The sequence below is a fragment of the Atractosteus spatula genome, chromosome 7, assembly GCF_055471065.1.
Source record: "Atractosteus spatula isolate fAtrSpa1 chromosome 7, fAtrSpa1.hap1, whole genome shotgun sequence".
Taxonomy (NCBI): Eukaryota; Metazoa; Chordata; class Actinopteri; order Semionotiformes; family Lepisosteidae; genus Atractosteus; species Atractosteus spatula.
The window spans coordinates 45,917,594-45,932,842 of record NC_142712.1 but is presented as its reverse complement, the minus strand read 5'-3'; the positions used below and the strand labels follow the sequence as shown (position 1 = coordinate 45,932,842).

Sequence of the window (15,249 nt, the reverse complement as noted above, 5' to 3'; positions counted from 1 at the left end):
AGAGTGACATGGGGCTGGTGCTTAGTTACTACATCTCCAGGGGGCGAGATCCGAGACTCACAACTACAGCATGCCGGTGAACGATCTGCCCCGAGATGCACCTACAGTAGAAATAACGACCTTGCGCAAAACATAACGGGCGTTTAGCAATCAGCTGAATAAAAAGAGCCCACAGAAGAGCACATATAGCTGTAGGTTTCAATAAAACTTTTGTGAGTTAGGAAAATATAGCTCACAGGGCACTGCAAATAAGTTACAGTACATCATTTCTGATAGACCTGTATGAGCGGAGAGTCTGAAAAAAGAGGTGTGTGGGGGTAAATCTGTAATTCTGTCTTTTTAATGATGTTGTATACAGTCAAGACCGCGGTGCTATATAATATGTCGCTTCTTTATAAAATTAAAAATAAGCCACCTGCCACTTCAATGGGATTGTATATAGCGACAGACTTCACCTGTCCTGAAAAGCGCCGCAAAACGACTGCTTTGTTTTCCAGCATGAGCCAGGCAAGGCCTTTCAGTTGTGTGCAGCACTTTCTGAAAACCCATCTAGCCGTCAAAACGTTTCAACACAAAACAGAATTTTGAGACACCCCAGATCGTGCTTTTCAGTTTTATAACCATAGAAACTTGTGTTGCCTTTTTTTTTTATTTTACACAATTAGGTCACCGAGCACTGAGGTATGAGTGAATACAGAAAGCGCCTACAGTGTTTGTATGTCATTGTTGCATTTCTAAAATGGAACTAGTGGCATTGTTCCAAGTGAAACTCTGTATCAGTCTACCATTGCTTCGTAGTGCAGTATTTATTTCAGGGAACCCACAGCAAAGCCAGTGGTTATTCAATAAATAATAGCATTATTCCGGTTCCTGCTGCATTCCTTGCGACCGGGTTACTTGGTTACTTAGCTGCTTTTACTCTGGATTAATGATGAGTCACTGAGCAATATCGTGTTTCCAAGTACACTTGAAAGAAGGTTGTGTGGCGCCATACAGGTCCTACATCTGCAGAAACTCAACATTTTTAATGTTTCCCCCTCTGAAGTGAAGTACCGTATATTACGATCTAATTATCCAGATCGTTTAATGTGCCGTTCCCTATAAAGAGTTTGCTCCTGTTAATTCAGTTTTTGTCATTGTTTATAAATAATATTTCTACAACCATATAATACATAGTTTTAATACCCTGAGAGCAAAACAGTTACACAGACCAATAAGAAAATATTCAAATTGATTAGAAGGTTTACTTACCTGTACGTCTCTTTATCTATAATTATTTTGCCCAACCACCCAGGGGTTGCTGACCCAGGCTGAAGAGAGGCAGTCCAGCATTCTGTCGCTTTTTGGGTAATCCTTAAATCATCAATTACTTTACACGTCGAACAAATTTGTTTTGAATCAATGAAGCTTCTTAGAGATGGTCTCAAATCTAAATACCCACCCCTTGTAGTTTTTAAAACCCAAAGGTTGCTATTTCTGATTTAATTGAACCGATTAGCTGACTAAACTAATCAGAAGTCATTGAGAATGACCTACTGGATTGTGGCTTTCCATGACCAGAAACAGCCACCCAAGTGCCGGTTATAGTTATGTATCACTAGATATACTGTACATCGGCCCTCATACACATAAAACTAGCTAAAACTTCAGGCTGCACATGACCTTTTATTTTTATACACAAATTGGTCCTTTCTCTTTCCCTCCACCAAAGCATTTAGGCTGAACATTTTATACTAAGCAAAAACACATGCAAATAAATGTAAACAGAATTAAGGTTTTACAAAACTGTATGAAAAGCAAATTAATCCCAAGCAAAATAATTATTTTCGTTCATTGTCACTGAGGTTTTTTCCAAATATTTTTTAGTTCTAAGCCTCTTCTAAGTCCTTCGTTCCCGTTAGTTTGTTTGGACATTTAATTTACATGCTTCTGAACTCTGTTCGAGTTTCTAAAATATCTTTGTACAAGCATATTGTTTCTAATGACGTCAGAAAACAGAGTGAAGCAGGCTTTCTGAAACTCGGAACTTAGATCATTACAAATCATATTCAACATTTTAAGAGCCGAAATAAATCGTAATTATGTTGAAGTTCAGGTGGGTAGCTGCGTTAGCATGCGTAGGCTGAGAAGGAACAAGTAATAGGTTTATTCCATGCTGAAAAAAAAGAAGAAAGAAAACACAACGTTTCGGCCGTGGAGCCTTCTTCAGGTGTGTGGACCCTTCAGGTGTCTGTACCCACCTGAATTATAACTTTTAAAAACATTCACGACCGAAATTAAGATAAACGGTGACGATACGAGTATCGTATGTAACTAAGCAATCCACATTACAGGAAATAAGACCAGATACTGACTAAAAAGAATAACACGGTTTTGTAAGGGATCTTCTAGACCCACTTGAAATTTTAAGCGAACTTTCTTAAGTTAGAAAAAATACAAACTATTGGACTGCAATGAACGAAGGAATGGAGAGTAAACCAAAGATATTTTGTCACAAATGATTTAAAATATGTAAGGTAATTATTTTTATCTAATTAACTTCAAAATATACCCCCTGTTAAAGTTGGTAGCTATTTAATTGAGAAAGAAGCGCACAGCTCTTTTAGGAACTAACGTACCCGGAACTATTTTTCAGAGAGTCTTGCGGAGTCAGTACGCTACTGCACAACAGAAACAAGAGTATTGGAGCTCATTTTCATAACGAAAACATTTGGATTTTAAATCCTGGGTTTCGGGACCGATTTTAATGTAAGTAACCTTTGTGTTATCAAGAGTTTCGAAAGTGTCTAATAGACTGTTAAAACGATTAAAATTAGACTTTTTTGTCGTCCTCCACAGAACAGGAGTAATAAAGTTCGCCAGGCTCCAGTTTGTGGGTGTGCTCTGCATTTTATTTCAGTACTTGCGTCGCCAGTACGTGTTATATGAATAATACCAACTGAAAATGTCTAATGCAAACAAATTAACAAGGGGAAATGATGATGAGCAGGAGGTGGATCCAGCGTTTTACACTGTAAATAGCATGGAGCTGACGAATTAATTACTTTTTAAATATAAATATACAAATTAGTCAGTTAATAAGTGGGTTCGGTGATCTTCTGAACTCGCTTAAGCAGTCCTGTACCCTATGGGTTGCGTTATTGCTATACGCTCGGATTCGAGGCGGACGGAATTCAGCCCGGGCGGGCGCGTGGCGCCGGCTCAGCCGGTTTCGCAGGCGAAGCTCAGGTTCTCGTCAGCTGACTCTTCTGCACCCATTAAGAACATCATAGATAATTGTTTGATCAGGAGTCAAACAAGTCTTCAGGTATATATATATCGTTTGTATCTGAAGTAATTTTTTTCGTGCTTAATTTTTTTGTGCTTAACAAAAAAAATAAAATCGCAGCATTTTTTATGATTAAGCATGTACTGTCTGGGATTTCGTCCACGTTGATCCCCGTAAAAGGTGAACTAGTGTCACATTTACTTATAAACGCCGTGCTTATTCAACTGACACTTTTGTCATTTGTGCTTTTTGGGCAACTGGATGTTTTTTTTGGAGTGGTTTGTGTGTGTGAAGCACAGATCTGCTCAAACTCAAAGAGTTGAACCCCACAGTCTTTCAGTTACAGGTACAGAGGCCAAACCAGAGCTCCACGCGAATTGCTATACGTTTGACCCTGTCTTGTGTTACCTTGCAGAATGTCCGGCGCTTCTGAGTCAGTACCTAACTATGAAGAGCAGTTTGCCCACCGATTCACAATAGAAGACAAGGAATATCAGGAATGCCTGCAGCGCGGTCCCGACCCGCCTCCTATTGTGGAGGGCTGGAGGGGGAGAGGCGGAGGCCCGCCGCGGGGCAGGGACAGACGGTATGGTCGCATTTCTCTGCTGCATTCTCGGCCGGGCAGGCTGAACCTGCCCGGCTCCGGGTCCAGCCTTTCATTCGCTGGCGTTGTTTTCTGCTGCCCTGCTGGAATGTTGGGAATCCGGACAGGAATGTCGTTTTTAGTTTCTTTAGGGATTTATTTGTTGTTCAAGGAAAGCGTCAGAAAGCCTGTGACATTCACTAGGAGCATTTCTGCTGGCCTTCAATATGATGTGACATTCTAGGTTCACCACATATTTACTCTTATTTGAAGACGGTCTTTTCCAAAATATTTTAACATGCAGCAGAATATGATATGGAAGTTATTAACTGAAGTTCAGGAGGGATAACAATGACAAGTCAGTCTCACTCAGTGCTCCTAATTGCCATCATCACAATACTGACTGCATACAGTACTGTAGACTGGAATCAAATGCCTCCCTTCACAACTGTCTCAAGCATCCCTCCTCCACCCCAGCTCCCCCTGCAGCTGGCCCTTGTTTAACTCAGTCTAAAAGGGGTTCGAGCCTCCGTGTCCTATAGCCAGGAGGGTGCCCAGTAACCTAGAAGTTTAAGCCAAACGTTTCTCACTAAGTATTCCAGACAGTCACAAAGCATTCCAGCCTTGCATGTTGTTGTCTCTAGTGAACTGTAATAACAAAATGCTGACTCTTCTGTTTTGGTATATCAAGAGTTACTGTCAGCCTTGTTTGTAGATCAGGCAAGTTGAAGTAAGGCTGTTTCTTTTGATTCCCTCTCTCCCAGTCCACACGATTATCGATCCTACAGAGGAAGAGAACGAGGCAGGAGCTGGACAGGCGATAACCGCGACGGACAGGCATGGCAGAACAGAGGCTGGGGGCACAGTCACCAGCACTACCAGCAGCAAGAACAGTATAGTTCCTATGGACACCAGGGGTACAATTCATACAATCAAAGGCCACATAACCGTTACTGAAGGAGGTGTGCAGTAATCACAGAGCAATGCTTGGTGTAAAACCTGCTGCTCGTACAGCTGTGGTCAGGAATGGTGCATCACTTGTTTTTGTTAAAGGTAGGGTGATCAAAAATCTTTGGCCGTTGCTAGCTCTCTCTCTCTCTCTATTTGTTTTATGCAATTAAAACCCATCTACAAAGACAATTTGGCCAGAGTGCTGTTGCATTTGCTAAATTTCAGATTTTTGAAATCAAAAGTTAGTATTTTTTTTTAGTAGAAAGGGTCGTCTTAGATGATGTTTCTGTGTCTGTAGTGCTGCTATAGATTGTGAAAATGTGTGCATTTCTTTGAATCAACAGTGATGGTCAGTGGATATTTCTCAATGGTACCTTCCCACTTGCCAGAGCAGAATCTTTCATGTTGTGGACTGGCAATGGGATCTAAAGACCAAAGTTTTGTAGGACAGAAATATCAGAAGTTTTCTTGCTTTCTAGGTCTCATCAGATGTGCTCTTCTGTGTGTCTCCGTAGACTGTCTTCATTTCTGAAATGTAACTAGCTCGGATTAATTAAGTCTGAGAACGTGCTGTGGAAATAGAATTCTCCATTTAAAGACTTTTCCCCATAAAATTGTTTATGGTTTAAAAACTAGTCTTTGCATTATACTGTAGTGCTGTTCACTGTATTCCTAATAGGTATGATTATGCATTGTTTAGAAATGTTTTGTGATAGATTGAGATTTTCAAGCATGAAAACGTTCAGCAGGGCTGAATTCTTCTTTCACAAATGTTTAATATTACAGTGTATATTTGATAAATTCAGGGTTGTTTTTTGTGTGCTTTTTTACAGTAAAATCTTTGTACCTCAGTTGCTGTTGTGTAGTGATGGATAACTACGAGACACACAGGTTACATTATTCTCGAATAAAATTAATTTTTCACGTTTAATGTTCTTATTTTTCTTCCAACCAGAAAAGTCCGTTGCTGTATTTGTAATGGATTAAATTAATAACTGTCTTGTCAGCGAGTGCCTGGATGAATTAAGTGTTTTAAATAGGTGTCTGTTTACTGAGTTTAGCTCTCATTATACAGCCTACTGTACCAATCTGCAGTGTCTATGTTGAATCTGTGGCAGGTGTTAGATATGAAGATAATGGTCTAATGAACCGAGGGGCCCAGAGTTGCAGGATTACTTCGTAGCAGTTTAGGTCTGCATTTGTTACCCCTGATGTTTCTCTCCTGCATACAATTAGCATCTCTTTTAGCAGCCTTGGAGATAGCTTTGCATGTTCAGGTCTTCACTTACACAAAATAATTCCTCTCCCTGCTGCATAGAGAATAAGCCAAAAGAAGCAGGTCCAGCATCATAAGTAAGACAAGGAAGCAAAGCACAGGCGGAGAGCGAGGCTGCTGACGGTCGTCATTACCATTCAAAGTCTATGAAAAAGAACCTGGTTAAAATGGAAAACTGAGGTGAAAATAGTGCTGATCATCTTATCTCTTCAGCCCTGGCATCATCAGCTCTGGTGGGTGAGCACTAGTCATAAGAAAATGAGAGAAGGCCAGTTTGGTAGCCTGTAGCTCATTGATCTAAGGATTATATCCAGCCACTTTTCGAAGGATGCCAGGGTATCGGCTTCAACAGAATGGCTGGGTAGCTTGTTCCAGACTTCAAAGGTTTTAAGTCTTTACATCATCAACAGCTTATTTGAAGGGGAAAGCTTGAATGGGTCTGTCCAGTTAAGGCTTAACCATCTCTGTTGTGTTGTTGGTGCAGCCAAGCACTCAGGTTGGCATGTTATTATTAATTGCTGAGTTTTGTGTTAAAAGTAGCAGAATAGATGCGTGTCAGTTCAGGTGGTGTCTAGGTTCTGCGCGTACACAGGTGGGCTGTATATAAATGCAGAGTTAAAGATCAAAGGGTGAGCCAGGAGCAGAGTCTTGTTCACTCCTCCTGCTTCTTCTGTGCTTGTGACCTCACCGCAGAGGGCTCTGTGCGTGAGAGAACTGCTGTCTTCAGTCGTCAGAGGCCGACGGCACTCTTGAAGTCATATCGCCGAGCTCCCTGGGAGTTTTATTAAACAGATCCTCGCTGGAGCATGAGTCAGGCCAGGCAAAGTTTGCCATCACACTCTGCAGACGAGAACGAACGATTATTTTCTTCACTTCATTTGGCAGCCCCCCGCTGGAGCAGAGGGTGCTGGAGTGGCCTACTGTAATTAATGTGTCACAGAGGACAAATTGGAATGCACGTGCCTCTGAACCCTAAGGGGCTGCTTGATCAGGCTGCAGAGCCACCCTTCCCTTTCCCTGCCAGCTCTGCATCCTGGGAGGAAAAGGAACAGAACTGGAAGATTCAGGCTGCACCATGAATGTAACCATTACAGCAAAACAAAAGCATTTTCTGAATGATCCTGGTTCTCCAAAAGAAATGTAGGTAGAGCTTCTTAAGATGTATAATTAAGCAAGCTTGATTTGGAGCATATTTTATTATTAACTGTGAATAGCTTTCCAGTCCTGAAGATAGACTTATTCCCATTTCGTATTTAATCCTGTATTCATGTTTTATCACTTCTTTTTCTTCATCATGCCATCATGCAACAGCCTATTGAGTTTTTTTTTTTAAATAAGTTGGGAGGATCCTCTAATCCATAAATCCCCGTAATTTAGATCTTATACCAAATTTATTTGGATCTTTTACCAAATTTCTGAAACATTTCTCATGTTAAAGTTTTGTATATTGACATGTATTTATTACCATGTAAAGTATGGAGGCTGGGAGAATGTCAAAGCAGGCTGGTTTACGGATCTGAACTGAATCACTGGCAAATTTCTGAGATGAGAAATATCTGTGTACATCGTTTCTCACCAGTGAAATATACACAACATGACCCTGGTATAATGTCATTTGTGACAAAAACCTATTTTGTTGCAACCTGATCTGAATATTACCTTCAGAAAGCCACTCTGTCCTTATGTTTGATGTGTGGAAAGATGAGAATGTGGAACAGAAACCTCCAGTGCATGTTTGACAGTGTTAGTAATGCAGAGGTGGCAGCTAACCACATACAGTATATCCAGAGCAACTGACTGCAGAACTTTGGGTTTTTAAATAGTTACCACAGTCCATTCCACAGATGACAAAGCTGCAGTTCTGGGTTTACAGGAATGTGACCGATAGTACTTGAATGAAGAGTTCAAAGTCTCTATATAACCTTTCCAGTTTTACTTTTAGCTTCTTATGTGGAAAGTTGCTTCTCTGCAGCTGTGAATCTGTATATACAGAATGAGTACTGAACTAAGACTTGATGAGCTTGGACAGCACTATTCTCAGCACTGTGCACCAGGGCCTGAGAAGGAGAAAGCTGTATACCTGATGCTAAAATGTGAAGGGCATGGTATTGACCCCTCAGAGTGAGGGAGTGCCACATTTCTCGTTTACAGTGGCCTTTCCACAAAAGCAAACAAACCCCCAATCCTGAAAAAATCGATCCTGAGGTTTTCTCTTATTTACCCAATTAATGCTCTGATGGAGGCAGTTAAATCCTTAAGGACCACTGTCATGAATGGGAGACCTTTGAGAAGCACAAGCATGCCGCATTCCTGATAATGTACACTGATTGCTCTGCACACATGCTCTCTCGCCATCAAGCGGGAAGCTAGTTTTGACACTTGCCCAGTGATTGACATTTGAAGTGAAAGCCTGGGGTGTTTGATTAGAGATACGATGAGCCACACTGCTTCCCAGCAGCAGCCAGCTTTTGAATCCTGTCCTTGCTCAAGGGAACAAGACACAGACGAGGGCTCATCATAAAAAAAATCTTCATGAAATGGTTTCCTGTGGCTCTCCAGTCCTAGGAAGGCTCTGATTGCATTGCCAACGAGGATGCTAGACGGTAGCAGTAGGTCAGAGGAAATGACTCAGTGAAACGTTTTTTGTTGAGAAAAGATTTTAAAGGGAAAAAATGCATGTAGCTTATCTAATGAACAAAACTTTGCACAAGCCAGATATTTACCTCTTCTAGCTTAGACCTAATGCGATTTCTGTTTGCATGGTTACGGTAGTCACTCTACATTGAGTGAGCAACATTGCTAACTACACCTTCACAACAAGTCCAGCAGGTTTGCTGACGCCATTTTATCTCTACATCTGTACACTGACAGAACTTTATAGAGATCTATAGTGTTGCACAAAAAATCAATTTATTTTCCTACCTGTCAGGTCATTTCCACAAGGTCTGTGCCATTTCTTGTACAGTATGTGCAGTATATGTATTTGGAAATTCTGTACCAGCACAATATATGATGATATGAATAGCAATATGACAGATGGATAAATGGAATTAAAAGAAAGAACATGACATTTGAAAAAGAGAGTAAGTATAATATAAAAACATTGAAGACAACACCCTACGCAAGAGGAAATCATCCATCTTTAATATCTAAAATATTTAATACGGAGGAGGTTTTCTCAACAGGGCCCTGTATCCATTTCAGCATGGAAGCAGTTAACCACACAGAGAGGAGCAGTGCTCCCAGCAGCTCCTTCCTGAGTAATCAGCTGTGAGAGCAGGGAGGCAGGGCAGGGCTGTGACGCTGGAGCCCAGCATGCCTGCTGCAGTCATCGCAATTATCAATTTGCATGAAATGAACTTTCTTTCTGATAACAGCCTTCCCAAGGAAACCGAAAGGCCCATTTATACAGGGACTGATATATCTGATAAGGCAGCGATCACCACTTCACAGTTCAAAATGTTATCCTTTCGACACATTTCGGCACCATAGAGCAAAAGCAAGGCCAAAGCATGACGTTAACTGGTTGTCAGCAGACAACTACTATGCTCTGTTTCATCTGGACGTCTTCACAGCTTCTGGCTGCTGTGAAGATTGGGATTTTTTTTCTATCTGGTACGGATGTATCTTGAAATGGAATTAAAACTCGGGGAATATCACTGTAATAAATATAAGAGTTGCATCCAGGATGGCACAGTGGTTAACATTGCTTTCTCGCTGTGCTGTGGCCCTGGGTTCAGTTGCGGACATGGGATGCTATCTGTGTGGAGTTTGCATGTTCTCTTTGTGTTTGCATAGGTTTCCTCCAGGTGCTCTGGTTTCCTCTCACAGCCCAAAGACAACCAGGCTGGCAGGTGATTCTAGGAAAACTGGCCCTGGCGTGAGTGTGGGCATGTCTGTGTCTGTATGTGCCCTGAGATGGAGTGGCGTCATATCCAGGGCGTAAAGAGTCTTGCGCCCCCTGCTTGCCAGCATAGGCTCCAGCTCCTCTGTGACCCTGAATCGGATGAAGTGGATTAGGAAATGGAGGGAAGGATGGAATGTCACTTTAAAAAATATTCCAGCTTCATCCTTCTGCAAGGCAGGCTGACGTAAGGGTAAAGAGAGAGGCAGAAGGATGGAGAAGGAGAGCACAAAAGAGACCCCTGCGTGACTTTGACCTGAAGTAGCCAAAGTCAGGAGTGGGCCGCTTGTCTGTCACAGTTCAGATTGCGTTTGGTTTTGAATGCGATCTGACGGGGCTGCATGCTGCTGCCTGGAGCCCCGTCTCTCACACTCCGCTTCAGCAGGAGAACCTAAAGCTCATGTCTCTTCCAGCGGGCCCTGACAGCCCTGCGGCACAGAGCGACCTACATGCGCTGGCATGGCAAGAGGGACGCTCTGAGGATGCTGCTGCAGCGTGCTGGAATGTGTATCGAGTGTGTAAAAAATACTTCACACGGGGAAAGAACGTTGCTGCACCTTTAAGCACAGATGCCCTTGCAGTAACCCATATGGGAGCATGGAGACTTTAGAAAACCTGAGAAGGAAGGTTACCTGCACTGGCTGTCTAGAGAAGCCCTTCAAAGATGAATGAACATTTTTAGAAAAGTTAGAAACCCCTTCTCTCCTCCTTAGTTAGAAAATTTTAAAAACATGTTTACTTGTACATTGTCTACTGTTTGTTTGTATATTGTCTTGATGCACTGTTTGCACTTTGTTTTGTTTTTTACACTTGTTTTACAATCGAGAGACTTTCTGTAAGTAAGAATTCCATTGTACCAGTACCGGTTACATATGGCAATAAAGTTCAAGTTCAAGTTCATAGGTAATTTCCACTAAAAGGCTGGGCAGCAAAAATACAATCCTAAATTGCATATTAAGGAGGTGTGTGTGCATGCCTGATAGTGTTTTTTTTTCTTGTTTTTGGGATTCTTCAGTTTAGACTCCCCAGCTTGACTCACATCATGGAGAAGAATGTGCTTCTCTTGAGCAAATGGCTTATTTTAGCAACTAGCACTAATGCCTCAGAGCTGTCCTGGGTTTTATTGTGGTCTGGTGGTCTTCTGTTTTCTCCAGTTTGCCTGAGGTTTTTCTGCCTACTCTGGTTTCTTCCCACCTCGCAGTGACATGCTGGTGATGTTAACTAGTGTTTCTGAGTCATCCATGTGCACTGTGTGTATCTCCTGCACCGGACAGATGTCCCGTCCATGGTATAGTCCTGCTTCGTGCTTCATTACCTGGAATAGGTTACATAATGGATGAATTAAAAAGCAAACTAAAACCTGATTAGCCCAAAACCTGGACTGTTTAAGATTATGTAGATTTTGACTGTCCCAAAACTGAAGCCCATCTATGTCTGTGAAGCCAACAATTTGTTACTGCAAAGTAAGGTCACCCAATTTCCTCACAGTCCTGTACTGTGGTGTTCCAATTGACAGGGTACTGAAGAGGGAGGTGTCATGTTATTGCACATCGATAATTACTATGCATTTGTCAAACTCTAGCATGCAGCTTCAGTGTATTAAGGGCTATGGATGTTAATAAACCATCTCATTGCAATTGCATTTGTGCATCTGTTGTGTGGTTTTATTGCTGTCTGTAGGGTTATAATTCACTTCCTGTACATACTTATCTAGCTGGCATTACCGGAGAATGTTTAATGACATGCTTGTCATATTATCAGTGTACATCTGTGAAAATGTAGGGTCTTTATCATGGGAGGAGAGATACATTACGTTCTGATTAAATCAAATATTTTGCTCCCTATCACCTATAAGTATGAAAATAGGTTTAAATGTCAGCACAAGCTCTTGAAAACAGTACTGTACATCACACATTGTGGTTAAAGCCAAGCAATTTGCTAAATGGGACATTGTAGCTGAGTCCAATGGTCACTTCGTCTTCATTGGAGTCTGAAACATTTCTTATTTTCTGTACCTTGACTGTGATTCTCAATGACAGGAGCATGAATAATGAAGATAGATAAATAATAGATAAAAAGATAAATAGTATTGCAGGGGATAACATTGTTAAATTTACAATAATAAAACAAAATCTAACCAGGCTTTGAGACCAAACCACATGTCATTCTCTTACTCCTCATTCTTTCCAGTTTGAACTTTAAAAATCTCAACCATTGTGAGTGATATGTCACTAGCTGACTGTGACTGGAAATCCTCAAAAGGCAGCATTTATGTTTAATACATGGTAAAAGCACATAGTAGAAATCAAACACCTAATCAAATTAAATCATGCAGAAATGTTGTTTACTTATCCATTAGGTGTTTGTCAAGAATGTTTTGCAGAACTCACAAAAACCTTGTGCTACTATAAAATATATACAAGTGCAATTCTTTAGACAAGCCTTACTGTATATGTCAAGATTATGCCACAATACACTGCTTCGCTGATAGTTAACTTAGAGATATCAGTCTGATATATTATTTTCTGTTCAGCAAGTGTATGACCAGTGATGTTGGTCAATTGCACAGAATCACTGCAGTGCAGGTAGAGAGAAACTATAAAACACTACATAACATTTAACAACATTGCCCCTGAAGTCTCTCTACAGTTGCACAATAAAATACTCATTAAAATTTGCAAAGTTCAGGAACAGGTGGAAACTAATCTTCATCAAGGGATTTCACACATCTAACATGTCCTGGACTTTAAAATTACTGAAGTACCACATATCATTGTATAACAAAGGACAGCTGGTCAGTGCTGGATTCTAATGTGTCCAGTGAGAGGTCTGAAGGAAGGTTTTTGGGATAACTAGAAGACTAAGACTTGATTAAAAATCAAGTAACCTCACATCATGACTTTGATGAACTCGTAGCAAGCAGCACACAGATCACACACCACACAGGCAATTGCATATGAATTCCATGTGGAAAAATCCATATGTATGTGCCTTGGCTGTATTTGTTTCCTTGGGAAAAGCTCAGACTCTTTGCTTTAGCACTTCCTGTCTTTGGCACTTTTTAAAGCGATTCTACTAAGAAATAGGCCTTTCAATCAGGGGTTTTGCGCTGTTGAGGATTACTGAATTATCTTCATACAAGGGTAAATCTGCATCAGCTTAAAATTTGCATATTAACAGACTGTCAGGAAAGCACATTTTCCCTTCTTTATTTTCTCCTTGGCTTGGAGGGACTCCAGCATTAAAGCTTACAGTGAGGTACAAAACCTGACCCCCAAAACGAAGCAGAAACCTTCGTTTCTGACTAATAAAAGGCTTTTTTGCTTGTTGTTGTCAGTCATCTTCTCACCAAGGTGTTCAATTTGTGCCGGGAAGTAATCTCTAGAGGTCTCATGTTAGACCGAAGTGTGACAGAGAGGCTTACTGAGGAAAAATGCATGCTATGCCATTCTGTAGGATTTAGTAAGGCATCTGCAATTTTATTCAGAGAGGACTTCTGGATTCTCCTGTGCTGAAAATGTTTCACTCTCCCAAAAAGAGAAAACTATCATCATGTTCCTCTATGAAGATTTAACTGTGCATTACTTCTGGATATTCTGGACAGAATCAAAAACTGAAAACTCTACATTCCAAAAGTACAACAAGAATCCAGAGAATGCAGTGGAGCAAAACAGTATAACTTGATACAACTGGATACAACAGAGGAAGTCATTCTGCTCGTTTTGTTCATTTGGCTGATACTAGCTAATTAATCCCAAAATCTCATCCAGATGCTTCTTGGAAGATCCTAGAGTGACAAAAGCATAATTAGCTGCTTTAAAACAAAAAATTAGAAGCTGATTTAGTTAACGAAGGACTCCTTGTCTGATTTGAGTACTGGTGTAAAGAGCAAGGCTCTCTTTACTTTGTATAGATATTAATCGCCTGTCAGGAGAATGTCTTCGTAACTGGATATCTTACCTGTCAGCTGTGAAAATGATCTAAGAGCCATTACATTTCTGATGACTTTCGACAGTCCCTGATGGATTATGCTGGTGTTTAAAGCCTTGCGTTCTTTATATGGCATGCAAGTGCCCTCAATTTTAATATTTCTTTTCACCTTAAAGTGTGAGACTGTTCTTTTTCCCATTCAGAACAGAACATCAGAAAAGGCACAGCCCATCACACTCATGTAGTTCTGTTTTTTTCTGGTCCTATAACAGTACTGGCTGTACTGAGAATAGCCCTCCCACAAGTATGAAATCCACTTGACCAACTAACCCCAACCCATCACCTCTTCAATGGGACAATTTAAAGTAACCAACCAACCCTAAACTGTACTTCAAGGGACGCTGGAGAAACTGAAAGACCCAGAAACAACCCAGATGATCAGGGGAGAACATGCAGACTCCACACAGACAGACATTCAGCTCAGAATCTAACCCAGGACCCTTGAGCTGTGAGACAGCAGTGCTAATGGTCATGCCAATCACCTTCACCTTCATGTCTTTTCCTCCTCTCTCCTCTTTCACCAACAATACCCATTCCCCTCTGCAGTTCAACTTCTATTCCCCCTCCCTGCTTTGCCCCTCCTTCTCCCCTCTCCTCTCCTCTCACTCTTCTTGCAGACTGAATTCTGGAGGACAAGGCTCAATAGCCCAGTGATTTAAGTGACCTCTCCAGTTTGGGTAACACAATATGTTAAAAGCAAAGCAGCAGCAGTTTTTCTCTGTCTTTTGTAAAAGGGGTACAGACCTTGGTTTTATAGCTGGGTTTGGTTTATAGCTTGGTTTTTATATTTTATAGCTCATAGAATACACTGTATGAAGTATAAAAGCAGTGCGAGCTGGGATTTCTTATTTTAAAATCTTCTCTTTAAAAACTTTTGCTGTTTGTCTTCTGTTTTGATTTTTTTAAGACAGGAAGCATTGCTTTAAGGATGACCAAATGCAAAGTCATTAAAAAAACATTTAATTTCAGATCTGTTTTTAAGTGCATGTCTTATGTATATAGTAAGGGAAATACTATATATACACCTGAAGATTTACTGTATATAAAGTTCACTAATTTAGTGAACTACACTCACACTACACAAAGGCCTTAAATATAAAAAGAAATTTGGGCCTAGGCAGTGCTCCTGTTTAGACAAAAAGTTAGAGGGACCTTTTTCAGATTTACTTGATCTTATTGCTATTAAAAGACAAGCATCAGTTCATACAACTATATACCACCATATTGGGAATGTTAAACAATAGTTCAGGAGAAAGTCACATCCTAATCTCACTCAC

General features: G+C 40.8%; 1 protein-coding gene across 1 annotated transcript; it reads left to right on the top strand.

Moving 5' to 3' along the window:
• Nucleotides 1-3,127: 3,127 nt before the first annotated feature.
• On the top strand, nucleotides 3,128-4,808 carry LOC148831143 (RNA guanine-N7 methyltransferase-activating subunit-like protein). Its single transcript, XM_088920011.1, has 3 exons — nucleotides 3,128-3,228; nucleotides 3,684-3,854; nucleotides 4,616-4,808. Exons 1-3 carry the CDS (start codon nucleotides 3,128-3,130, stop codon nucleotides 4,806-4,808), a joined length of 465 nt encoding a protein of 154 aa, XP_088776137.1.
• The last annotated feature ends 10,441 nt before the right edge of the window (nucleotides 4,809-15,249 follow it).